This window comes from Copadichromis virginalis, linkage group LG7, assembly GCF_057382275.1.
Source record: "Copadichromis virginalis isolate Kocher_CV1m ecotype Utaka linkage group LG7, C_Virginalis_male_GT1.1, whole genome shotgun sequence".
Classification (NCBI taxonomy): Eukaryota; Metazoa; Chordata; class Actinopteri; order Cichliformes; family Cichlidae; genus Copadichromis; species Copadichromis virginalis.
Window position 1 is genome coordinate 20,518,305 of NC_140624.1, and position 27,947 is coordinate 20,546,251.

Genomic DNA, 27,947 nt, shown 5'->3' on the forward strand with positions numbered 1-27,947 from the left:
TCCTTTGATTTTATGGGACCCCTAACTTTCAAATGTACTTCCTCCATTAAGAGCCTCAGTGTTACTTTTGACAGTGCTTTTAAATTTGATAAACAAATCAGCTCCGTAGTCAAGGGATCTTTTTATCATCTACGGATTTTAGCTAAAGTCAAGTCCTACCTGTGCAGGAACGATCTAGAAAGGGTGGTCCATGCTTTTATTACATCACGGCTGGACTACTGTGACTCCCTTTATGCTGGTTTAGATCGTTCCTGTCTGCATCGCCTCCAACTGGTGCAGAACGCTGCTGCTCGCATGCTGACCGGTTCCAAAAAGAGATACCACATCACTCCGGTCCTCTGCTCTCTCCACTGGCTCCCAGTTGCTTTTAGGATTGATTTTAAAATTTTACTGTTGGTTTTTAAGGTTCTTAACGGTACACCTCCTTACCTGGCAGAGCTTCTTAGCATTTACCGCCCCAGGAGATCTTTGAGGTCAGCAGACCTGATGCTTTTAGATGTTCCCAGGTACAGATTAAAGACTAGGGGAGAGAGGGCTTTTGCTGTGGCTGCACCCAGACTGTGGAACAGTTTACCTCCTCACATCAGATTCTCCACAAGCCTAGGAACTTTTAAAACTGCTCTTAAAACTCACCTCTTCTCATTGGCTTTTAGCAAGGTTTAACTTACTGTTTTAACTTATTGTTTTATCAGTGAGGTGTTTTATGTACTTGCGTTTTATTGTATTTTATATTTGTATTTTATTGTACAGCACTTTGGTCAGCCTTGGTTGTTTTTAAATGTGCTTTATAAATAAACTTGACTTGACTTGACTTGACTAAATTAGTAGCACTGCCAGTAATAGTTTAAGAAATAAACTAAATAAATAAAGAAATTGACTGAATTTGATATTGTGACTTTTTGGCATTGTGTTTATGAGATGATGAAGCCATCTTTGCTTAATATTAAAACTTGAAGGGGATAAATAAGTTTTCACAGTACTGTACTTGCACTTTCTTTCCCACTGTTACAAATTTTGATTGAATCATCAGCTTTGTGTAACAGATGGAAGACATGAGGAAATATGTGCATTCAAGCCAAAATAGGAGTTGGTGTAATTCTCTACATACCTTCTTTAGCACTTGAAATTAGCAAGAAATTAGATAATCCAAAGAAATCAACTGAATCAGACTGTTCAAGAAAATAAATGATCTAAAGTAAGACACTAAGAATGCTGCAAACTGTCACATTTCTAAATGTAAAGCTGCAAAGAAAGCACTGCCAGTTACTAAACCTCTTCTACTAAAAGCATTGCCAGTCAGAGTTTGAGAAATAACCTTTATGTACCGGATTTAAATGTTATTTTGACATTGTGTTCCTGAGATGATGAAACATAAAGAATTTAGTAATCCCGGAATCATTGCTGTATTTTTATTTTATTTATTTTATTTTTTTAACGCTGAAACATCTTCATTTTTCCAGGTGGAGAGACTAAAAATTTGATGTGTTCAGGGTCAGTTCCAATAAATTTTGTCATGACTCTGATAAAAGTTCTATATTACTAATTTTCTTTAGAGAACTTTTGCTTAAAAACGAAATGACTATATTTTTAAATTGCTAGATTTTATAAAGAGTTAAGCCAAAATCATTCAGAAATATCAATAATGTGCATCTACACACAAAAAAACAATTAACAGTTAGTACAAATATATAGATTTAATCTTTTATATTATTTTTTTTTTGCCTATATATTGTAAATTTGAGAGAATACAATATTAATATGATCAAAACATGTGTACCAAATAATATCAATACTGAAAAAAGTCAGTGATGAATCTGGAGTTATTCACAAGTTTTGCTGTGTGTTTCATGGGCGCTTTACTATAAAGACATCCTACAAACGTTTCTTGTAAATAAACAAAGATAATGTGCATTCATCCAAAAGTCATTGTGTGGGTTACGTAACCTACATGACAAAGTGAAATAGGCTAAAAGATCTCAAAAAGCAACACACCATGGCATAATATAAAGAAAAACCAGAGAAACAATGTCATTGATATCTGTCATTCTGGAAAAGGTTACAAAGCCATTTCTAAGGCTTTGGGCACAATAAAAGCAATTATCCACAAATGGAGAAATCTTGAAATACTGGTGAATCTTCCCAGGAGTGGCTGGCCAAACAAATGAACTCCAAGAGTGTATCAAGAAATCATCCAGATCAACAAAAGAACCTGGAACAACATGTAAAGGACTGCCGGCCTCACTTGTCTCAGTAATTCAAGATTCTACAAACGGAAAGAGACTGGGTAAAAACATCACCCATGGGAGAGTTCAAGGAGAAAACCACTGCTGACCAAAAAGAACACAAAGGCTCATCTCATGTTTGCCAAAAACATCTTTCTGATCCCCCAAAACGTTTGGAAAATATTTTGTGAACTGAAAAGTTGACAGTTTTGTAAATTTTGCATCCTGCTACATCTGGCATAAAGGGAACATCATACCAACAGTCAAACATGGTGGTGGTTGTGTGATGGTCTATGGCTGTTTTGCTGCTTCAGGGCCTGGATGACTTGCTGTTTTTGATGGAACCATGAATTGTTCTTTCTTCCAAAAATCTGGAGGAAAAAGACTCAGTCAGCCTCACTTAATGATCTAAAACACACCAGCAAGTTCATCTCTGAATGACTCAAAAAAAAGAAAGAAAGAAAAAAATAACAAAATGAAGGTTCTTGCTGCCAAGGGAGGCACAAAAAGTTACTGTATAAAGATTAGGGATTACTTAGTCACAGGGAGCGGGTCTGTTTTCCCTTGATAAATGAAACCATCCTTTAAAAACTGCATCATAAGGAACAGCCAGCCTGAGACTCACACAGGCAGGTACAAGGGCTTGAGGGAGACAAAAAGAAGGAGAGAGCGAGGGGAATGAGAGAAAGAAAAAAGGATGGCAGATACAAGCAGTTATTCTAACAGCTCAAGAAGAATAAGGGATCAGAGGAGAAACCAACCTTAATGTGAGGGTTTATTGATTATTTCTCAGATGTTATTGTGACTCAAATAATTAACATGCAGAAATATCATGACATGTAAAAACTGAAATGAAACCCAACAGACGGGTGAAATGTGACTGCAGAGTATCGAGTGTGTGTGTGTGTGTGTGTGTGTGTGTGTGTGTGTGTGTGTGTGTGTGTGTGTGTGCGTGTGTGTGTGTGTGTGTGTTCATATATGTGTGTTAAACAGGTAAACCAGTGGTAAAGGGCACAAATGTAAAAGAAAACAGCTCCAACAATGTAAACATGTCAGTAGCCTAATAGTATTATCACAGTACGGCAAGTAAATAACAAATACATAAATAAAGTTAGTGTAGAACAGAATAGGTGATTTAGGCCTCAGTCACACAAAAGTAAAAATAGGACGACCACCAACTGGTCGCCCGCAGGCTGAGTCTGGTGGGAGGCAACCTGTCTCTGTCAGACTCAGAATGAAAACAACCACTCTTAAACAAGGTCTGCAATTAATTGCCACATAATTTATAAATGCAAATGAATTGCTGACTCTTGCAATCACTTGAATCAGTCTTCCCCATTGTGTGCCAAATTGTGACAGACACAAATTGAAGACACTAAGTTTTTTCACAGTAAAATTTAATGAATATATATCAGTCATACAAATACATGCACACAAAAAAGAAATGCAATGCAATGGTTGGGAAGGACAGTTAAATTCTCACCACAAACCACACAACAGCTGCAAATGCTTCCTGGAACATTAGGTTCCAAAAGAAACGTCCTGTGGTATTATCATACGAATAACATGTTAACAATGCATAGCTTTTCTGGCAATATTAAAATAAATGCTATCACATTCAAATTTTTGGTTAATTGTGTTTAAAAGAAACAACAAAGCTTATGATTTATAAAAGTGTGTGGCTTTAAGAATGGTAGCATATTTACCCACTATATGCCTGACTGCAGCAGTGATTCAAAGAGGAAAGAATGCAACCAGAGCTTAACACTCAAACCAAATTATATCACTTATACAAAATGTGCAAAAGTACAAATGGATCAATGTTTAGTCTCACTGAAGCCTTTTTGTTTTGTTTTTCCTCAATAGTCTTTAAATAAAATAGTCCTAAATAGATTCTGGTAGTTTACCACAGTATGATGTATGAATAAAAAATATGTTTTGAGGGAGGTTTTTTTTAACTGTAGTCGTAAAAAACTCCAGAAATTTCTATAGTAGAAAATTAAAAAAAGAAAGTTTTCTGTCATTTATTGTTATTTCTGTTATTTTTCTGTTATTTGGTTATTGATTAATTAATTTGTATTGTATGATTGGCCATAAGGGAGGTTAAAAGTACAGTTAAAAGTCCAAAATGTATGCTTGTGCTTGTTTGTAGTGAGCAGCAGATCAAAGAGTTATGAGTTATAAATGGCTTCAAGCGCACATTAAGGCCTGTGAGACTCATTTAGCCCCTCAGACACTGAGTCATGGCTCTGTGCTACATGCACACATTTCTGCATCTCTGCCATTCAAAGACACTCTGACAGGTGGAATATGGCACATTTTGTTTCATATTTAATACTGAACTGTAAATTTAGTCGTTTTCAAGGAAGCAATTTTATATTCAGTGTTTTCTTAAAAGTCTTGTTTTATGCATTTACTACTACTGGGGAGAACAAACACGAGGTTTAAGGCCTCGTTTAAGGCCTCGTTTAAAACTTTTGTCCTCCACAATTAAAAATGTTGAAAATAGGAACAGGCATCACTTTAGCCAGCTCCTAATTGGATCAATTCTGTACTCAGCTTTGCAGTCTTCAGTATCATTGAAAAGCAGCCAGATGCTGCTTATTTCACGTTTTCACTCGTCTCTTTCTTTTTCCCGACACGCTTGCATTGAAATCCAGCTCCACCCTCTCTCTCTCACACACACACACACACACACACACACACACACACACACACACACACACACACACACACACACACACGTAGAAAAACATATTTAGTATACACATCCAGTAATGCATATACTATTATATATTGTACATACACTCAACAAAAATATAAACGCAACACCTTTGTTACTGCTCCCATTCCCCATGGGATGGACGTAGAGACCTAAAATTCATTCCAGATACACAATATAACCATCCCTCCCAAACAGTGGTCACAAATCAGTCCAAATGTGTGGTAGTGGGCACATCTGCTATATTGAGATAATCCATCCCACCTCACAGGTGTGCCACATCAGGATGCTGATCTGACATCATGAGTAGTGCACAGGTGTACCTCAGACTGCCCACAACAAAAGGCCACCCTGGAATGTGCAGTTTTTTGCGCTATTGGGGGTCTGGGGACCCAGAACCGGTCAGTATCTGGTGTGACCACCATTTGCCTCATGCAGTGCAACACATCGTCGCATGGAGTCTATCAGATTGTTAATTGTGGCCTGTGGAATGTTGGTCCACTCCACTTCAATGGCTGTGCGAGGTTGTTGGATATTCGTGGGAACTGGTACACGCTGTCGTATACGCCGGTCAAGCACATCCCGAACATGCTCAATGGGTGACATGTCCGGTGAGTATGCTGGCCATGCAAGAACTGGGACATTCTCAGCTGCCATCTGCCCTGAACAATGTGAACCATGATTCATCCGTGAAGCGCACACCTCTCCAACGTGCCAGACGCCATCGAATGTGAGCATTTGCCCACACAAGTCTGTTACGGCGACGAGCTGGAGTCAGGTCAAGACCCCGATGAGGACGACGAGCATGCAGTTGAGCGTCCCTGAGACGGTTTCTGACAGTTTGTGCAGAAATTGTTTGGTTGTGCAAACCAATTGTTCCAGCAGCTGTCTGGGTGGCTGGTCTCAGACGATCTTGGAGGTGAACCTGCTGGATGTGGAGGTCCTGGGCTGGTGTGGTTACACGAGGTCTGCGGTTGTGAGGCCGGTTGGATGTGCTGCCATATTCTCTGAAACGCCTGTGGAGACGGCTTATGGTTGAGAAATGAACATTCAATGCACGGGCGACAGATCTGGTTGAGATTCCTGCTGTCAGCATGCCAATTGCACGCTCCCTCATTGCTTGTGGCATCTGTGGCATTTTGCTGTGAGACAAAACTGCACATTCCAGGGTGGCCTTTTGTTGTGGGCAGTCTGAGGTACACCTGTGCACTACTCATGATGTCAGATCAGCATCCTGATGTGGCACACCTGTGAGGTGGGATGGATTATCTCAATATGGCAGATGTGCCCACTACCACACATTTGGACTGATTTGTGACCACTGTTTGGGAGGGATGGTTATATTGTGTATCTGGAATGAATTTTAGGTCTCTACGTCCATCCCATGGGGAATGGAAGCAGTAACAAAGGTGTTGCATTTATATTTTTGTTGAGTGTACATCAGTGACCTCCTGACCCAGTATGAACCTTCCAGATCCCTCAGGTCATCTGGATCCGGTTTTTTATCAGTTCCCAGAGTCAGAACCAGACACGGAAAAGCTGCATTCAGCTTTTATGCTCCTTATATCTGGAACAAACTCCCAGAAAGCCTCAGATCAGCTGAAACACTCAGTTTATTTAAATCCAGGTTGAAGACTCACCTATTCTCAGCTGCATTTGAATAAAGCACCAAATCCACACTTTTAAGCTTAAATTTCAAAACTTGTATTTTAACTACTGATTTTATCTACTGTTTTTTTTAATCAATTTTAAATCATGCTTTTTATTGTTTTTGTTTTTTAATGTCTGTGCAAAGCACTTTGAATCACCTTGTTGTTGAATTGTGCTATATAAATAAACTTGCCTTTCCTTGCCTCACATATCACCTTTAAAAACTATTTACTTTGCCTTGTTTGGTATTATACTTTCACCACAACCTCATGTGTGTGAATTTATAGTTATGTTTTCATTTTGACATACTGTATTAACACAACTGATCTGAAATCAGACAAAAAAATATAAAATCAGAGTAACAACCACAAACATGTTTACTGAATCATATTTCATAACTTTAAATGCAAATATAAATTGTCAATTTTAAAATCATATGCACAAGTTTTGCAGTATTTGCAGCCATTTACCTTTTACACTTTTTTATAACCATTTCAAACTGTTTACATAACAATCAGCTGTTCTGCATTCGATAAGATGTCACACAAATTATTTGTGCCACTCCAAAAAAACAATTTCTGCCACTATAAAGGAGAACATCACAGCCTGATACCTGCAGGTCTGACAGCAGCAGGTGTATCACTCCTGTTCTCTACCTGGAGACAACAATCACCTCATTGTTCTGACACACAACACAAAAACTATCCTCAACACTACACACTATAACTACACAAGACAACACATTAACTACACACTCCAAACACGCTAAACGTCACAAATCTCTCACATCTCTAAACTCGCTCTCTCTTTTTCTGCTGTCCCTCTTCCTAAACAACCAAATGTCATGTTGCCATATCATTTTTGATTGGTCGACATGGTAAATTTTTCCACCAACATGAAAGGGCTGTTTTTTGTTTTGTTTTTTTATTTTGGGGTCATAAGCAGAGAGTGCTTGCTGGGGCTGTCCTTAGACGTTAAACGTGATGAAACTATTGAGGAAAAAACAGCGTATATATTGTTTATCATGACTCTGGTTTTACGTGGCCTATCAACACAATTTAAAAACTGGTATATATCACCTTGTTGCTTTGTCATCTTGAAGTGGTCATGTGATTTGCTTGCCACGACCACTTTATTCTTCCTCAGTCAAACAGCAGCACTCAAACTGCGATTGTTTTGCCCCCTACCTCCAGGTGTTGTGCCAAAAAGTGATTGTGGGAGCGCGCGCAGCTGCTTAAAGCTGTAGCGCCCAGATTACTTACAGCTACTTCCATGGAACTGATATAAGGTGCGGTAAGCTGAACGCAGCTTCCACCTGTTTGTTTGTTGAAAAACAGCATTTTCCTGTTAGTAACGGTAACGGCGTTGTAACGATAGGAATAGTAATTAGTTAGATTACTTGTTACTGAAAAACGTAACGCCGTTACTTGTAACGCCGTTATCCCCATCACTGGTCCCTAGGGACCAACATACTAATTACATAAAATGTCCAAAACCTAAAATTCTAAGGATTATTCCTGTGTAAATGTATCATGTCTCAATTTTTTATAAAAAGTTGTTGTGGATCAAAAACTGTAAAAGTGAATTCCATGCCACCATTGCTCTATACTGCACTGTCCTCTGCATTTAGATTAGTTTGACAAGGAGGTAACAAAAAATGCCTGTCTGTCGACTAGCGTAGCGTTTTGATGTATATCGCAAAAAAATAACAGTTTGCTATAATGAATTTCTGGTGCTTTTGCTATAACGATTTTTCTAATATAATTAACTATGGAATAATTAATCCTGCCTTTTACACATAGCCAAACAAGCCTTGTGTTCATTTATTTAACACTTGTACTAAATTAATAATAATAATAATACGTTTTATTTACAGGCGCCTTTCAGACCCTCAAGGTCACCTTACAAAAACACATGAGCAATAGCAGCAAAAAATATATTAAACATGGTAAAATAAAATTTAGATATAGACAGTCATAAAAGTATAAGAGCAAATATAAAAACTGAGCAAGGTAAAAATGGACTAAGACAGATCAGGTGTATGCAGTTCTAAATAGAAATTGGCAGTTTAGAACTAAACAAGCGGCTTCCTTTTGAGCCATTTGCAACTTATACAAATTTCTTTCAGTTGTGTTTCACCAAAGCACTGAACAGTAATCTAAATATGGCAAAACTAATGATTCAACGAGTGTTTTCATAACACATACTGAAACATTTTTTGACAGATTTTTGAGCGCCATGTACCACATAAAATCAGGTCGATGTCACTAAGCACAACCGGGAATTAGGGATGGGTATCGTTTAGGTTTTATCCGATACCAGTGCCAAACCGGTACTTTTGAAACGGTGCCGGTGCTAAAACGGTGCTCAAACCGGTGCTTAAAGAATGGAGAACACAAACTTTGTCCAAAAGCCTCTTATGTTTTTATTTTTAGCAGTCTTTTTTTTTTTATGGTGACTCCACCGTTGAAAATGGATGGAGATCTTTGGCTATAAATTTTGTCACTGCCCTATGAATTTCGGCCACTTTTTCTTTGGTCATTTTAGCCTTTTTGGCCAGGGTGAAGCAAGTATCTGCCATCAAACAAGAAGACAGCCGCATGTAACTACGACGGTGTTTGCTAGTTCACCTTACATGCATTAATTTAATAACGTGGTTAGCCTACTCTACGTAAATTACACACGAACAACATTAAGCTACTCACCCAGAGAAGAGAAGATGCTGCCATCATCATCCGTCATCATTTCTGCTACACTGGCAGGGCTAGGGGCCAGGACTCTCCTCTTCGGGTTCTTGGGGGATGTTGCTAACTCCGCGTCTGATAACAGGCAACCCACCCGCAGTAGATGTGCTCGATGTGAGGTCTTGCAGTAAGTTATTAAGCGTTAGTAAGCGTTTCTCGGCTTTTAAAAAAACACTATGCGTCGCCAGGTGTTTCATCAGATTCGAGGTGTTACCTCCTTTGCACAGTATCACCTTAAAGCACTTGTTGCAGGCTGCTGAGTTTGCATCTTATGCTGTGAAGTGGGCATTTTTAATCTGTAGTGCTGCTCTAAAAGAATGTACGTACCTGGGCCCGCCTACTATCCTTGGAAAGGTAAAATGATTGGCTGAATCCAAAGTGTATGACATCTCAGGAAAAAAAAAAGCACTGAAATAAAGCACCGAAATGTGCGCTGCTTTAGGTCATCCATGTTTTCTACAGTCATTAGTTCAGATGGACAGGTCCCAGTGGGTTCACCATACACTTGCTGTAAGTACACATTTGTTCAGTAGTTGTCAAAAACATAAACATTTTTAAATATTTATTCATATTTGTTACTGTTATGATGTAACAGGGGGTGTACAGGGTTTTGTCCACCAGGGGACAACAGTTTTTGGAGAGCAGTGTCGGTTTTTGTTGTGCATGCCCCAGTGGTGTAAATAAAGGAGTGACTGTGAGGTCGACATAGTCTCCATGATTTCCTATTGCACATGATATCACAATTATTTTAGCCAAACTCAAATATCTTTTTATTTACTGATTATGTTCTGATCAGTATGAGCATAATTAACTATCAGCAAAAATATCATATGAATCATAATTCTGTGTTTAACTCTTACAACATTTAACACTATTTTTCCTGCTCAAAAGTACAATCATGGGTAGGCAACACAGTTAGTATCTTCTCAAACTCAGACAGGACTAAACAGGTCAATAGTGGATCATGTCTACACACAAAAACTAGAATAGACTGCACAGAAATTTTCACTACTCAGATCTCTCTGCTAACATTTAATCTGACTTATATCTAACCCTTACTAGCAGATTGGGAAAAGCTCTGTTTTTGCACGCTGACCACTTTCAACACATTATTAACACAAGGCTGCTTTTCAAGTCCTTTTATTCCCTCAGCTGTGATGGCAAGGGGCAGTCAGGGGGACTTCAGTGTCTCTTTGCTCCACATTTCACAACAGTCCACATAAAGGTTGCATGCTTGAGTGTTTTTGTGATCTTAAAGAGGAGATCACAAAGACCCCCCCCCCCCCAAAAAAAAAACAAATACAGCTCCACAGTCAGTGTCTACTTTCTGAGCAATATATTCAACCATCTGAAAAAAGAGTGTTTGTGGTCAATGAGATGGATTTGCAAAGCCAATGAAGGTGAGGGAGAGAAAGTTCACAACCTAATCAAACTTGCTGACATGCAGTCATATGTAGCCATGGCACAGAAGCTGCAAAGTTTGGGACTGATGCAAACATACATCATTCCCCTTATCAAACTTGCAGTCATGCTCATTATGTTTGAATCAACATACAGTTGTGATTCAGGCTTTTCTCACATGAACTCAATAAAAATCAGCTCCCATTCAATGTACAGAACAACAAAATGGATAAATAATTTTTCCGACTATTGTAAACAGGGTAACTGTAGCCTAAATATTAACATTACTGGATGTGTATCAGGCCATGCCTGACTTACAGGTAAAATTATGTTCCATCAGGGTATAATGTAATGAGTTTCTGCAGTGATGGCTTTGGTATGATTGAATCATTAACGTTGTGCACATTCAGATGTCCGATATGAGCAAAATTTATTGGGTTTTTTTTTTTGTTGTTTTTTTAACTATTACTGCTACTTCAGATTCAGTTCAGTTATTTTTATGCACTTATTCTTGTGTATGCTTTCAGATGTGATCAAGTTTAAAAGTGAAGCAATGAATAAATATGACTTTTTTCATTAGTTCCTTTATATGGGTTTGAAGTTTATAATTACTTGTTGCTTACAGGTTGCTTCAAATGTCTGGCCCAGGGACATTTCTAGGTTTCTAGGATAACTCACCACTCTGGCCTTTTACCCACTCGTGGTATGAAAAAAATCTATGTCACCAGTTGATGACATCCAGTTCCTCCAATTTATAATTAATCAGAAATGTGTAAAGTACAGTAAAATAGAGAGACCTTTATTGAAATGTGAAGCTTTTTAATTCTTAATTATTTACTGACAGGATTTCTGCATCAAGTGACAAATTCTCAAAATAAAACTCACCAGTAAAGAAATTGAGATGACTTCCATTTAAGACGTACCAGGAGCTGCAAAGTTTGGGACGTTAACGTACATCATTCCCCTTATCAAAGTGGCAGTCGTAGCTGCACATGAATGAAACATTGTCAGTTCATTCTCTGACACGGAATACACACAACTTGGTCTCTTTGCCCACTCTTGGTATATAAAACTTGTTGGGAAAAAAAAGACAAAACAAACAAACAAACATGTAAAACAGTAATATAGAGGGACCTTTATTGAAATATGAAGCTTTTCAATTCTCAATGATTTGCTGACAGGATATTGTTATCAAGTAACAAAGTATGAAAATAAAACTTATCAGTAAAGAAATAGAGAAGACTTCCATTTAAGATTTCTGTCAAATGTCTTCTTTTCCAGATGATGTGATTAAAAAGTTCTAGAAGGTTGTAAAATTTATTCTAAGCAGGAAAACACAAATGTGACCTCATCACAGCAGGAGGAAACTGTATAATCTATAAAATGATTATAAAGTAATTAATAGTGACGGTTGTATCCGTAACTGTTACTGTAACTGTAATAGGAAGCTGCTTGAGCTGCTTGAGCTGTAATAACACTGAATGTAATAATGGTAATCAGGATTGCAGTGGTAACTATGATTGTGGCAACAATGTTGAGATTGCGAGCAGTGGAGCCATAATGTCGTGCACCATCCATATCTCCAACGATCTTCCTGTCTCTGGCCTGGAAGGATGAAAGTATTTTATACACTTTAAAAACTGGAGTCCAACACATGTTCAATTCCAGAGAGACTCAGAACATCAGATGTTAAACATAATCCTTTCATAGTCACAGAAAATATTAAGATTCTTGTTTGCAAGCACAGATTTTTTTTAAACATGCAAAATGCAAAAGACGGTAGCTTATATAGTTTTACAGTTACAGTGAATCAGCTGTTCTGTGTTTATAGTTTATTTTGTCCTGTACTGTCTCAGCAAAGCCATTTCATTGCACTGTCCACTACACTCTCTTACACTCAGACATTTTAATGTCATCTGATATCTTCCGTGTTGCTTTTACTACTTTTGGTAAGACGATTGTTTGATTTATTGCTTAAATAAATTCAGGTGGTTAATTTCATGAAGACAGAATATTAATTTCCTTTTGTTGTTTTTTATTGAATATTTTTTGTTTTTCCACTTTATTTTAAGATTTTATCATGCTGAACTCTTTCCGGTATCATATTCTTTTTTTTCATGTAATGGTCTATTAAATTTTATTTTGATTTTTTTTGTACTTTGTATGCATATTTTTTTATACTCTTATTTCATTTAACTGAACTCCTTTCTTTTGTGTAATTTTAACCTTTTACCATATTGCATGTTAATTTATTGAAAACATATATATTTGTTTTTGTTTATATATATTTTTTTATTCCACATCGTCTTTAAGGTTCTGGCTTCTGTAACACATCAATTTCCCCAAATTTTAGATAACTTTGTCTTCTTTTATCAGCAAGCACATAAAAGATGTGATTTCTAACAAAGTAAAATGTGTCACAGTAAACTCACCTTGATGGAATAAATGAGAGCTGCAAGTCCAAAGCAGAAAGGATTTGCGTAGACAAGGGAAAAAAGCGACCAGATGATATGGTCTTTGGGGCGCTCAGTGATGACTTGTTGCCCTGCGGTGATGTTCACAGCAGTGTGCTGGACCACTCCAGGCTGACCAGGGAGTCCGCCATAACTCACAGCCTGCAATGGAACGGCTTCAGTTGGGTAACCTTGAGGATACATCGCTCAAACTGTTCTCAGCTGCAATTTAGAGAGGAGAAAGGTGTAAACAAGAACAAGAGAGTCACCAGAAGTTGTGGCTTTTAAAGCTTTTTTGGGGGGGGGAGCAGGAAGCCCATAAAAACCTGACCTACAACATTCATCACTACAAAATAAAGTACGATACAAAGAATGTATCAAACGGTCACATCTAAATATGAACATGCAAAGAAAGCACTACCAGTCATGAAACCTTTTACATACATAGCACTGCCATTTATAGTTTGTGAAATAACCTTTATTGACTGGATTTAAATGTTATTTTGACATTGTGTTCCTGATATGATGAAACTATCTTTTCTTATTATTGCACAGGGCAAATCGGTTTTCACAGCTGTACTTCACTGTACTTGCACTTTCTTAAATCATCAACTTTGCACATCAGATGGAAGACATGAGGAAATATTTGCATGCAAGCCATACAAGAGTGGGTGGAACTCTCTAAATCAATTCGTTAACACTGGACATTAGCAAGGAAGAGATAATGCAATTTCATATTCTAAAGCAACACGTGGAATCATTCTGTTCAAAAATGATCAAGAAAATGATCAAGAAAAATACCAAGTGCAAAGCTCATGTAAATGCAGATATTTTTTTTTTTTTAAAAAGCATTATCAAGAGCTTTGCTGCATTCAAATGGTGGGAGTGAATTCAAGGTTTCTGTTTGCATTAGTTATGTTCTGAGTAGTGCTGGACTTCTTTAAGATTATAATTAAATAATTGCTGATGTCTGACATGACGCTCACATTTTCAGCAAACTGGAGGTCAGGCCTCCAGGAGGGCATTGTAAGGAACAACCAGCCTGAGACTCACACATGCAGGTATAAAGCTTGAGGGAGACAGCAGCATCAGTTCTTCCAGCTGGTGACGAGATGTGTCTGGGTAATAAAAGACTTGACCATAGATAAAAGCATGGAAATACAGATCTCTCTTAAAATCATAACACGGTGTTTTCAGCACCACATTACTATTGAAGACACTGGAAGGTGGCTGGAAATCTGGAGGGTGCGTCATGTATTATTGAAAAATGCAAAACTGTCATGCCCGTAGGAGCAGTCGTGCAAGAGAATGTTTCTGGATGGCTCTTTGGCTACGCCCTCAGGCAGGGCCACCAGCATCACACCTGAATTCCATCACAGGTAATCACAGGAGTACTACTTCAGCCAGCACGGTCTGCTGCTACACGCCAGTCTGTTCAGTCACTATAGTGGTAACTAGGCTCGCCTATGGTCTGTATCTGCTTTAGTCTTTTGGCTCGTGTTAATTCTGCTATAGTTCGCTGCGGAATTTGTGTTGAGTCTGCTTTTGGCTCCTTTCGTGAGAACCTCTGTTCATGACACAAACAGCACAGGAAAAAGATGTACTGTGTTAAACCCAGCATCACTTCTCTCCACAGTAGCAGTTGGTGAACCACATGATTTTATAGCAGTCAGTTCACCCATATCTGACCTACAGGATGCACTGCTGGTTAACTTTAAATCTAAATGTCTTTGTGGGTGATTTGGCCTCACGCAACCTGTAATATGATATTTAATCTGATACTTGGGTTTTTCCTTTTTTCCCTTTGTATAAGGATAATTATTGTTGCTGAATGACATATTTTTAATGTATGCATTTGCCCATATATACACAATAGTGATTGTAATAATGAAAATTAGAAATATATTGGCAACCAGAATGGTGCAACGGTAAACCCACGGGCAGTGGAGCCATAACATAACACATGATCCAGACTGAGAAACAGGCAGCAATAATGAGAAAAACAACCAAGATTAGTGAGAAAGCACTTAAAACTAGCATGACTGCTATGAAGATGATCAAAGAGAGAGACTCAGAGTTGTTGAGGTGTCTTTCTTCAATGTTCTCAATCTGCAAGAACATTGTGTTTAAGTAAACAATCCTAGGTTAGGTAAATTGAGTAGACTGAGAGTAGATTTAGTAGATGAGTAGATGCTTTTCGTAACATGTTTGTTTGGTGGTGGTTAATTGTGATTTTTCCAATGTGAAATATGTGCTGTGGCCAGAGATGGACAGTAACACGTTAATGCGTTATTATAATCCAATTACTTTTTTCAAGTAATGAGTAAACCAAAGGATTACCATTGCAAAAAAGTAATTTGATTATTGTTACTTTCCCGTAAGCACGCTGTGTTACTGCATTACTAAACCGTGATTTTGTTTCTGAGAGTGTCTCATGACAATGACACACGAACCCGCCATGTCCGTGGCAGAAACAGTGTGTAGATCAACAATGGATAATATGAAGTGTGGGAGAGAGTACGGCCATGCAGCATTTAAAGCTTGGAAGTACTTTGAGTTTGTTTTCGTGAAAAGATGCTGGAATATGCAGAAAATGTTAAACAAATTTCTTCCAGTCAAAGATTGTTGCATATAATTTAATTTTTGCTTAATGCAATGTGCATAAAGTTAAAATATTAAAACTAATAAAACAAGTTTTAAAAACAGACTTTTTCATTTGATTCAATTTTATATGATGGATTATGAAGAAAAAATAGACTTGGGCTGAAAGATCTATTGCTTTATTACGTATTCAGGTTTTTAAAAAGTAAATAAGTAATAAAGTAACTAATTACTTTTGAAAATAAGTAATCTGTAAAGTAACAGGATTACGTTCTTGGAGAAGTAATCAGTAATTAGTAACTAATTTCTTTTTTCAAGTAACTTGACCAACCCTGGCTGTGGCTCCAAAAGGTTGGGAATCACTCTATTAGGATATGTTAGGCAAGAAAAAATGCACACACACGCACAAGTACAATGGAAGTCCCAAAAGGTTGATTCTGTTCATGCACAATGACTGTAATTAGCACTACTGAATGAAATGGGCTGGGAGGTCAGTTCTTTGATCATTAATATCCAAATTCTCATGACCATTGATCAACAACTACTGGTCAAAGTCCAGTGATCAAAGACCATTGATCAAATCAATAATGAGGATGAACACATCCTGGACAGGGAGAGGGAGAGATCTCTGAGGGATGGAGATAGCTAGCAGGAAAGATAAGGGAGAGGGAGAAGATGAGACCGCCTCCGTCAAGAGCCGAGAGAGAAGACAGATTGAGAAATATAGAGAATGATAGGTAGAGTTGCATTGTGTTGTTTTGGATCTAGAGAAAGCAGATGATAGGGTCCCAAGAGAGGAACTGTGGTACTGCATGAAAGAACAGGAGCGGAAGAGAAGTATGTATATGTGTAGAATTTTTTTTTTTAATCTTCTCTATAAGTAATAAAAATAAATAAATAATTATTTGCAAAAGAAATAAGTGACTATAGAACAATGTCATAGAAAGAAGTAAGATAATATAACACCAGTAAACAAAGAGTATTTTAATGATGTGCAAAGTACATCTTGAATGTGTATAATCTGTATATCATGTGCATTTTCAGTCTGTAGCACATGCAGCCAGTTACTCAGCGGTTAGCACAGTCACCACAATAGAAAAGGTAACAGTTTGTGTACGTGCTTCTGCAGGTTTTACCAACACACAGGAACTTTAAAAGTCATGCACTTGTTGCATTTGGTGCAACCTGTTTTTTCTTCACAGTTTCCAACCACAATGGAAATTAAATCTCACCATAAACCTTCATACTTTTTTTTTGCTGTGGTTTGATGGCTAAGTAGTGATGTTTGAGTGGATGCACAAAGCACAAACATGTTTACTAAAACATGAAATACTGAAAGAGCTTCTTTCTACTGCACAGAATTCCAAGAACTAGACTTTATCAACCCCTTTTTATGCTTTATGTTAACCATAACTTAACCATATTTCACTTGGAAGAAGATATCTTCTCCCAACATACTCTCAGTTAAATTTCTCCATGTTGTATTTTGTGAACACAAGCTCTTCCACATGTGAGGGGAGTCTGGAGTGATGTGGGGACACAATATCTCCTGCTGTGCTAAAGATCCTCTCAGAGGGGACACTTGTTGGGGGGCAGGTGAGATATTTCATTGCCATATAAGCCAGGGCTTTCTGTGGCTGCATCATTTTTGACCAGAAGATCACTGCAGGATCTGAGGTCAGTGATTCAGTGCTGTCCTCAGCTAAGCAGTTCTCAACTATCTTATCTTAAGCACCATATGAGGCAGATTTGGCTTTTGGTTTAGCAAGATTGTGCACTGCCCCCCAAAAGAGGCTTTTTTGCCCACTGGTCTCACTCTCAACTGAAGATGAGCTGGCAACTTCAGGTACCCCAGAAACATCATCCGCTTGGAGTTCTGCATCCACCTCTGCAGCCACATCTGCCTTGAGCCTGTCAAATTCTGATGTACTAAGTAGTGACATGGGCAAGCTCTTAAATTGGGGATCCAGTAGGGTGGCTTTAAAGTAATGACCTGAGGAGTATCAAAGACAACCTGGAAACGCTGAGCCAACTGAGACTGCAATGTGGTCACCAAGTGCCTCTGGAAGAGCCTGTACATCCACATTCACCTTTAAGTTTGTTAAGGCAGTCTTGAGAGCCTGCACACAAGGGATAACAGAAGACAGAGAAGCCACATCCTCACACAGGGTGTGTGTGGCCTCCTCAAATGGTTGTCAATGGTTTTCACAGTGGCCTGTGTTGTGGAAGTTTTCCATTAAATAAAGCCTGCAGACAAGTGGTGAGCGGTAGCTAACATTCTTTAATCAAAACAAAGCACAGAAAACCAAGCTTGGTGGAGAGGATGCATGATTGCGGGGCAGACGGTCAGCAGAGTCTCTCTCTGAGCCTAGCATGGCTCTCAGTGAAATACCTTCTCCAGGAACAAAGAGACAAAAGACTCTTCCTGTGGAGTTGTCTGCTTTCCCCAACTTCCTTTCCAGACCCCCACCATCTGTTTAGCTGCATGAGTGTGAGACATGCTAAAATCCAGTGGCACTAAGGCATTATACAATAAAATAATGTGAATAATACATAAATAAAAGAAATTCTTATATAATTGCACTAGTTCCCATTGATGGTATGACATTACCATCAATGATGGTGTGGTCGTCTCTGCTTGTCATCATGCCGCTGGAGCATGTGGAAGGAGGAATTCCACCTGGTTGACACATCATGCACCAAAGTGTTCTTGGAAAGGCCAAGCTCTTCCTGGATTTTGTGAAGTTTGTTCACAGCTTTGTTTGATCTGTGTACAAACCCAATGATCTTGGGAGCAATCAATATCACATTGATCACTCCCTGGCACTCTTTTAGACCAGCTGTTACCGCTATTTGTAAGGTGTGAGACATACACATAATGTGCACCACAGCCATTGGTGCAACCATGTTAGTGGCATTATCTGTGACAAAATACTCAAAATAATTTATGCTCCAACACTATCTTGCCATTGTTTCACAGCGGCCTGGAGGTGAGGTAGAATGTTGGCTGCTGTGTGATCTCCATTAAGAACCTCCATCTTGAGAAGTGCTGTCACACGTTTATCTTCATCTATTCATAGGGGACTCTGTTTGCTTTCTATCCAGTGGCCATTGAGAGAAAGATATGCATTTGTGGAAATTTTGCTCATCCAGATCTCAGACGTGCAGTGCACAAATTTCACCTCAATTTTTGAGAGAGCTTCTTTTACGTTTGTTTTCGCTTCTTGGTAAAGTTGTGGTATAACTGTGCGAGAGAAATGCCAATGAGATTGGTATCGAGGTGCAACCACATTGAGAAGTTTGTGAAAATCTTTATCCTCCACTACTGAGTAGTAGGGATGGGTATCGAAAACCGGTTCTTGTTGAGAACCGGTTCCCACTGTTTCAATTCCTTGGAATCGTTTGCCATTTTTGCAAACGATTCCCTTATCGATTCCAGTCGCCCCGAATGACGTCACCACGTTGCGGAGCGTCATTTACCTGGCAGGAAACACGGCGCCTAAGCGGCTCAAACGCTCAAAAGTTTGATTATACTTTATGAGAACCGATGACAACAGGGCAACTTGCAAAGTAGATATTTCATTTAAGGGAGGAAACACTACGAATATGCAAAAGCATTTGCTCACAAAACACGCGATGACACGCGTTTTTAATTCCGCTCCGGACTCGTGACTCTCAACCCAGCAGCAGCGGTAACGTTTGCACGTCCTCTCCCGTTAATGCGGCAGGTAAATAATCAACTAACAGTGCATATTATGTTAGCGCGATCTGCCTTATTACAAGACCTGCCATTACTGTACATGTAGGTGACCATGATGAGAGAGACAGAGTCTGGCTGGCACTCGCTGGCAGTTCTCGCTGCAGTCTACCGGTAGCGTCTCCTTTCAGGCCAGGATAGACGAATGTCACCGAGCAGTGTCTAAGTTTGTGGTCAAAGGCTTGCACCCATTTGCCACAGCAGATGCCCCGATTTTTGGTAAGTGAATGTGTTTAATTGTAGGCAAGGACATTACTGGATATTCTTGTGTAATTGCCACAGAACAATTTATGTTATACTTTGTTATTGCTACAGAAGAATATTTATTTTATTATTTTACATTTACAATTTTTTTTCCTGGGGACCCTGTGACACCCCATTGAAGAGCCGTAGGCTGGATCTCTTAAGATCTCACTGTTGGGTTTGTAAGGCCATGTTACTCCTAAATTTCTATCTTGTTCAAAGAGAAGATATAAAACAAAGTTCTAAGCTAATCGACCTTAGTGTTCTCCTTTAAAAAAAAAAAAAAAGAATCGATAAGAGAATCGATAAAGAATCGAATCGTTAAACAGAATCGAAAATGGAATCGGCATCGTTAAAATCTTATCAATACCCATCCCTACTGAGTAGGGCATCACATGAAGGCAAATCATTTCTCCCACTGTGTTTGTTATTTGCTTTGCACTGAGGTGGATAGCAGATGTTGTCAGATGTTTGAGATCTGCCTCTGCTAATTTGAATTTTGTACAAGTTACATATCACTTTGGTTTTATCTGCAGGACTGACTGTGAAATGCTTCCACACAGAGATTGAGCAAGTTGTTTAGGGTCAGTGGAGGACCAAGAGATGGCTCAGCAGAAGCCACACTCTTTTCTATTTGGTTGAATAGGTTAAATAGCTTATAACCTACATCTTGCTGTCTGCAAAAGCCAGAATAACTTAAACGTACCATGCCTGTGAAGGTTAAATGTACCATATATCGCCCACAACTGCATACAATTTGAAACAACTACACAAGCATTGTTTTAACCTTTTTAACCGAACGTTAACGTTACTCTGTCAGCAGCAATGACTGTTTTCTACAGTCATTGGTCAGCAGCCTATTGTCTAAAGCTAACACAGCTACATAAACAGAGCGAACATGAGAGCACACCAGTGCAGACGTCGATAATGCAGCGCAATGGATTAATCTCCCGATCAAACTCCGCTTCCTGAAAGTTGTAAACTCCCTCCAGAACCCGGTTAAGGTACAAAAATCAATTCAACAAAACTAGTGATGCAGTTCATTCTTTTTTCGCTCAGCCATGCCTTCTCTGTTGCTGAGTGCAGCAGCGTGTGTCAGTTACGTCTTTACACGTCACTCACTCGCTCAGTCATCGGGCATGCATTGCGGTCTCATGAGGAAACGCATCTTTTGATATAAAGTTTCTCTTGTTCGCGAATATAAATATCTTTAAAATATTTGTTCGAATTAAGTATTCGTAAAAAAACCAAAAAAACCCAAAAACAAATCAAAAGCAAAAGCAAAAGAAAAAAAATACGTTATTTGCGCCTTTCCGAATACCGTATTCAGGTTCGGCTCCATACCTCCTATTTGTCACTTTTTTAATTTTTAAATTCATTTTAAGTTCCAGTGTGAAATATGTCACACCCAAAGTCTTGTGCAGTGCACAAGACTTTGACAAGACTTTGACAGAAACTTGTGCACTGCACTCTCACCCAGTCACAGTTTGTAGCTCTCGACCACATGCTTACAAATCCTGTTAAATCACTGTTACCTGTGTGAGACTGTCTTCATCTGAGCTGTTGTAAGGAGCAGCACTTTGAACTTGAACTGAAGCTGGGTCTGTGGGGCACTGACGCTGTTGGGATCATTTGTTTGGAGCGCCACCTGGTAGTCAAGCAGATGAAATACCAGTGAGATGGAGAAGAAGGAAAAACAGTGTTGTTGAGGCTTGAGTTTTGCAAGACAAAATACTTAGTAGGGTAGGTCTGATCAATAAATACAGTAATGACACAATTAATTACCTAACAAACACAGCTGCCACTTAACACACTGTACAGTATGTTAAGTTTTCAAATTAATGATTTATTCGTAGTTTTCAGTGGACAATGTAAAATACTGTGGTTTAGGGCAGCGGTCCCCAACCTTTTGTGCACCACGGACCGGTTTCCGTCCATCAATATTTTCACGGATCGGCCTTTAAGGTGTGGTGGATAAATACAACAAAATAAAACCAGTACCGGTACCAAAAAAAGAAAATTTATTCATAACACACGGGGAAAGACCCAGGAAAACTGATAAAAAATAATGATAAAAACCGATACGAACCCTGAAAACCATAAATTTCACACCCAAGCCTCAACCAAAGTCGGTCTGTGAGTTGGTACCAAACGGCTCACAGACTGGTACCATGGCCGGGGTGTTGGGGAGCACTGGATTAGGGGATGTAATGCACCTCTTATCATAAATGGCCAAATCTAATCTCATAATAAAAAATTTTAACTTAAAAAGTTAATTTAATAAAGGTTCATTGTGTCGTAATATTTATACAGACCAAATGCTGACATCTCCTGGCCATCAGTTACTATTAAATTTCAGTGGCAGGAAGAACTTAACACAAAATTCTGATGATGAGAAGATTCACTGCTGACATTTTGTTTAGTAAAGCTAATAACAGGCAAACTGAACATTTATACACAATGATCACAATGATACAACAATCTCCGTATGAGTAAGAACTTAATAAGAAGTCAGAAATAAGAACTGAGTATTAAATCAGTACTACCTGAAATGCAATACTGCATGGATTTAGATTAAAGGATTGTTTTCTGAGCTACAGTAACTAGACTGGGCAGCATGGTGTCACAGTGGTTAACACTGCCTCAAAGCTAAGTTCGATTCCACCCTTTCTGCTTTGATTTTGCATGCTCTCCCCATGTTTGCGTGGGTTCTCTCTGGGAACGCCAGCTTTAAACTCATCTAAAAAACTTCAAGAAAAAATCTGCCATGCAGCATCTTGTCAAGACTGGGCTCGATGCCAAGTGACAAGCTGGTGGAGTTGAGGGCCAGCTGCTCCACCTCTACAAAGTAGTTAAAGCAGATTCTGATGTACACAATTTTATCAACTGGCATCACTGGGTATTCTTATTGTGAACAAAACTGGACCATGCACAATGCAGTCAGACAAATACCGTTCCCCTGGCAACCACCAAACCCAGAAACGTGATTCGTCACTTCAGAGAAAACGTCTCCAGTGTTCTAGAGTCCAGTGGCGACATGCTTTACACCACTTCATTTAACGCTTTGCATTGTATTTAGTGATGTAAGGTGCAGATGCAGCTGCCCAGCTGAAACTGAGACTGCAGAAAGCTGCCAACCTCTGCGCTCTATGCACCTTGGCATCTGCTAACCCCGCCCTGTGATTTTATTTGGTTTACCACTTTGTGGCTGAGTTACTGTCATTCCCAGTCACTTCCACTTTGTTATGATTCCACTAACAGCTGACTGTGGAATATTTAGTAGCAAGGAAATTTCACAACTGGACTTGTTGCACAGGTGTCATCCTATCACAGTATGCTGGAATTCAAATCACTTCATTTTTTCAAAAACGTTTTTTGAAGCGGTCTGCATGCCAGCTGTTTGATTTTATACACCTCTGACCATGGAGGTGATTGGAACACCTGAATCCAATGATTTGAATGGTTGCCTGAATACTTTTGCCAATATATGTGCAGGTATAACATTCCTGTTTTTAAAAAAATCAGACTCTTTCATGATAACTCTTAAAAGGGGTGCTACTACACCTCTATAACCTGCTCATCTAGTAATGATTTTCAAGCAGGGCAATGAAAACAAAAGCTGTTAAAAGCTAATCTTTTTGATTTCAGGTAACTTTTTGTGATTCTGGACAGAATGCTGTTTTTTACTGATATGAACAGCCTGCATCTTTGTAAATAGATCATAGATCATACTGCAATTGCAATATCACAATAATTGGACTCACTTAGTAAATCTGCCCCATAGTGTATAAAATGTGTCTTGTGTTTTACTGATGTGATCCAGTGTAACTCACTGCTGTAAAATTCCCTCTATCCATCACTTTCTCCAGCTGGACTGTACTGAGGTAAAAATGAATCCTGAAGACTGTAGTACAACAGAAAGATTTTACTAAAGAACAGTTATTACAGAGAAGTTTAAGCACACTTTGATCAGTCAGTGTAGATCAAAATCTTGAGCTTACATAGCATATTGCATTCTACATGCAAAGCAACTCAACAGCAAGTATTTATTTAACAAACAGTTATTAAAAACGCTGAAATATACCAGGAGTTCATGAAATGAAAAGAAAAATGTTACAACGAACATTCACACGATCTGTGCAACTTTGTTTATTATGTCCATTGTTTTCATGAATGGCCGGATGGTCTGTTGCAATGACTTATGGGACACCTTTTTCTTCTTCATTTTCATAAAGGATGCTCCAGTGTATCCTATGCTAAAGGAAGCAATAAAGGAAGCACCAAATCACCTTTCCTTAGTAATTGGGTAACTGGAACAGCTTTTATTACTACTGCCACAGTTCCTAACTGAGAGACTAAGCAAAATGAACTATTGGAGCACACCTTTAGTTTTTAAATTAAACAGTGGGTCTGAAGCTGTGTTTTTTCTTGTACCGAATATGAGGCTTAATAACAAGTCACAGAAGCAAGCAACTTAATCTCTGTTAAAATGATAATAGTATGGTTCTCTGTGAGCATAAGCAGGTGCATTTGCAAACAAAGCACTGATTATAATAAAGAAAATCATGAGTACAATGACAAACAGGACTGTGGCAGCAATGTTAAGCCCACGGGCAATGAACCCATGATGTTGTGCACCCTCCAGATCTCCGGCCACCTTCCGGTCTCTGGCCTAGAAGGACAGAAACATATAGTTTGTAATGGTGTAATTATAATGTAATTATCTTTATCCCAGTGTAAACTGAAACTGCAAATGTTAAGCATAGCCTAAGTTTCATTATTTGACAAAGTTAAGCTTCATGTTTTTAGTAAATGCAAACAATTATAATAATAATCCCAGGTGCTCTTTCACTGGTGGGGTTTTTTTGTGCCCATATATTTTCTTTGTTACTATCAGTGTAGGAAATGATGTAAACTGTATAACAAATGTAAGATATTTCTTTCAGTGTTGTAGTTTTTAAAAAAGAAATTTGCACTTCAGCTTTGGTTGTGTTCGATGCCATGATCATGTAGCTTGATTTATATGGTAAGATATGATAGGCAGGTAGGTACAATGTATATATTCACACACACACCTTGATAGAATAAATGAGAGCTGCAAGTCCAAGACAACAAGGGTTTAAGTAGGCAAAGCAGAGGAGGGACCAGATAATATGGTCCTTTGGAGGCTCAGTGACGATGTTCACACTGGTGTGCTGAACCAATACAGATCCTCCAGGCTGTCCAGAGGGCCCATCATAGGTCCTCACCTGCATTGGAACATAAGCTGGAGGTTTCATTGCTCTCACTAGTCTGAGCTCAGCTGCAGTTTGGAGAGAGGAAAGATATTGAAAAGAGTTACTGACATTGATGATTTCATTTTTGAAGTCTTTGGGCAAAGCAGTTGTCTCTGTTAGAAACTGAACAGTAACAGCTGTGTCTTTGGGGTCCAGGTATTTCCAAAATGTTGCATTGTCCTTGCAACGGAATTTTTCTAAATCTGTGAATCCTGAAATCTGACTTCACTAAATAAATTAATAAATAAATAATGTAAATAATATGACTGTGAATAAATGTTTTGGGACAAAGCACACGTTTTTTTGAGGATTTTGTACTCACAGTTGGTGACACAAACTAAGTTAGCATGCAGTGACATCAAAAATTTCCTTAAGCACAGTGATAAAATCTCTCTTCTGCTTTTTACATGAAGTCATTAAACAGATCCCCCCCCCCAACCCTAACATCTTGATTGTTTTTCTATAAGTGAGCACAGAACAAATGCAGAAGTCTTCTTCTGAAAACTGTACAAAAAACAAAAAAAAAAAAAAAAAAAAATGAAAACTGTACTAACCTTACCAATACTGCACCACCAATTACATTAATTACAACCAAAGAGAAACATAAAGATTCTTATGTCACAACTTCAATATATGGCAGAGAAACTTCAAGAAAAAGTCTTTCACAAGATTCCCCCATTGTGCAACAGCCTCATCATGAAAACAGACAGCATTGCTACACACACACAGCTACACAGACACAAAAGGAAATGGAAATTAAAAAGTTTTCCTACTTTGAAGTTCATCATGCCTCTCCTCAGACTCTACTAAGACAACCCGATCTTCAGTTCCAGTATCACGAAACATGTCGGTCATTGGACTCAGCCGTCTGTAATTATGTGAAGTTAACAGCGTGCTCAGCATACAGGAGTTGAAAGCAGACGTTGGTGGTTTAGTTTCACATTTGTGTTGTGCTGTGTGGGTTCAGGAATTTGCGTCATTGGCATGATCAAACAGGATAAGGAAGGAAGTTCAACACAGCCTTTGTTGTTACAGTGACAATCAGATACAGAAGGTAAAACAAATATTGAACACTTTTCTAAGTAAATATATTTTGAAAGGTGGTATTGACATGAAATTCTCACCAGATGTGAGTACCAATCCATCCAGTAGATGTCCATAAATTATGTGCTCTAATGAGAAACACTACAGGGAAAGAATTTTGAACACATGAGGAAATGGAGATCTGGAATCAGCATGGAAAATTGTTTCAAAGAAAATAAGTAATGAGGTAAAGCATCTTGAAGAACATTTAAACTTTACTGAGCAACATTTAGACAAGCCTGTAAAATACTCTGAGGATATTGTCTGGTCAGATGAGACCAGATGAGATGCTTGTCATGAACTGGCTGTGCACAGGCAGGTGAGGACCCAAACGCAAAACTCATGGAAACAGAATTGAACTCAAAAATCACTGCTTTATTGCAGGCTTAACAATGATACAAAACTAGACTGGGAATGCTAAACTGAGGACCGAGGAAACACAGGGAAAAATCACACAGCTTCAGGGATGAGACATTGACGACGCGACACAGAACTGAGGGAGACGTGGACATAAATTCACAGACGGTTAACGGGGAACACAGGTGACAGTGATAATCATAGCGAGACATGGCAGGAGCAAACACAACACTGACGCACACTGACGGGAGACTATCAAAGTAAAACAGGAAGTATACAGAGACGCAGACCAGAGAGGGGGAGAGAACACAGACACAGCGGGCTGAGGAAAACATGAAATAAAACACAAGGAGGAGAAACGAGACTCACAGATACAAAGAGGGGGCACACAGGGGGTAAAGTAACGAGGGGAAATCTAATAAGCAACATCTTAACAGAACAACTTAGAAACCATGGAATAAATAAAGAACAAAATACAAAAACACAAGAAAACTAAGAACGCTGGGTCAAAATGAGCCAGGACCATGACAATGCTACAATACACACCGTGTTTTGGAGGTCAGAAGGCACTGCATATCATCCCAAAAATACCAGACCAACAGTGAAGTCTGGAGGTACGAACATGATGGTGTGGGGATGTTCTTCAACAAATGGGACCAACATGCTTCGTATAATTGAAACTACAAAGAAAAGGTTAATAGTGTCACTTTATTTGTAGGCTCCAAATGGCATCATCCTCTGATCAACACTGACTGTATTTTAGAATAGAATAGAATAGAATAGAATAGAATAGAATAGAATAGAATGCCTTTATTGTCACTATACAGATGTACAATGAGATACAGAGCATCTCAAACTCAGTGCTAACATGTGGGAGAAGAAATGGGGGCGAGGTGCACAGTTTCTGCAGCACTATATACATATGAACAGTATTTAGAAAAAAAAAAAAAATATATATATATATATACATATATAAAATCCACAAAATAAACAAATCCGGGAAAAAGGAAACAAATATGTAAATAAATAGTCTTGTGCATATACAGTTTGGGTTATTACTCTGTGGTGCTTTATAGAGGGAAGTCTTGAAATAGGCGGTGGAACTGTGTTATTGGTGCATGTGTGAGTTCAGGGTGGTTATGGCTTCTGTTCTTGAGTCTGTGGGTCTTTGTGCTGATGCACCTGTAGTGCTTCGCTGAGGGAAGCAGGTTGAACAGGTCAAAGCCAGGGTGGGGAAATGTTGTTGATTATGTTCATTGCCTGCTGAGACAGCGGGAGGAATAAATGTCCATCAGGGAGGGGAGAGGGCAGCCGATGATCTTCTGAGCTAACTTGACTACTCAACTGAAGCCTCACTCTATACCCCTTAGTGCAGCTGCCATACCTTACTGTGATGCAGTATGTTAGCAGGCTCTTAATGGAGGTGTGGTAGAGGGTC

General features: G+C 38.8%; 2 protein-coding genes across 2 annotated transcripts; both read right to left on the reverse strand.

The window, feature by feature from the left end:
• Positions 1 to 11,851: 11,851 nt before the first annotated feature.
• Positions 11,852 to 13,468, reverse strand: LOC146704947 (dispanin subfamily A member 2b-like). Its single transcript, XM_085465157.1, has 2 exons — positions 13,172 to 13,468; positions 11,852 to 12,344 (listed from the first exon to the last, which is right to left on the reverse strand). The coding sequence occupies exons 1-2, from the start codon at positions 13,394 to 13,396 to the stop codon at positions 12,138 to 12,140; spliced, it is 432 nt and encodes a 143-aa protein (XP_085321283.1). The 5' UTR covers positions 13,397 to 13,468; the 3' UTR covers positions 11,852 to 12,137.
• Positions 13,469 to 23,703: 10,235 nt separating this feature from the next.
• On the reverse strand, positions 23,704 to 26,021 carry LOC146704948 (interferon-induced transmembrane protein 1-like). The gene is made up of 3 exons (XM_085465158.1): positions 25,843 to 26,021; positions 24,869 to 25,095; positions 23,704 to 24,465 (listed from the first exon to the last, which is right to left on the reverse strand). The coding sequence occupies exons 1-3, from the start codon at positions 25,970 to 25,972 to the stop codon at positions 24,268 to 24,270; spliced, it is 555 nt and encodes a 184-aa protein (XP_085321284.1). The 5' UTR covers positions 25,973 to 26,021; the 3' UTR covers positions 23,704 to 24,267.
• Positions 26,022 to 27,947: the final 1,926 nt, after the last annotated feature.

What these genes read in the sequence shown, in the direction of transcription:
- LOC146704947 (XM_085465157.1), bottom strand. Translation starts at nt 13,396, where the DNA reads ATGTATCCTCAAGGTTACCCAACTGAAGCCGTTCCATTGCAGGCTGTG. An exon ending in CTCTCATTTATTCCATCAAG is followed by an intron (nt 12,345 to 13,171) that starts GTGAGTTTACTG and finishes TCATCCTTCCAG; the next exon opens with GCCAGAGACAGGAAGATCGT.
- LOC146704948 (XM_085465158.1), bottom strand. Translation starts at nt 25,972, where the DNA reads ATGCTGAGCACGCTGTTAACTTCACATAATTACAGACGGCTGAGTCCA. An exon ending in GAGGCATGATGAACTTCAAA is followed by an intron (nt 25,096 to 25,842) that starts GTAGGAAAACTT and finishes TCCAAACTGCAG; the next exon opens with CTGAGCTCAGACTAGTGAGA. An exon ending in CTCTCATTTATTCTATCAAG is followed by an intron (nt 24,466 to 24,868) that starts GTGTGTGTGTGA and finishes CTGTCCTTCTAG; the next exon opens with GCCAGAGACCGGAAGGTGGC.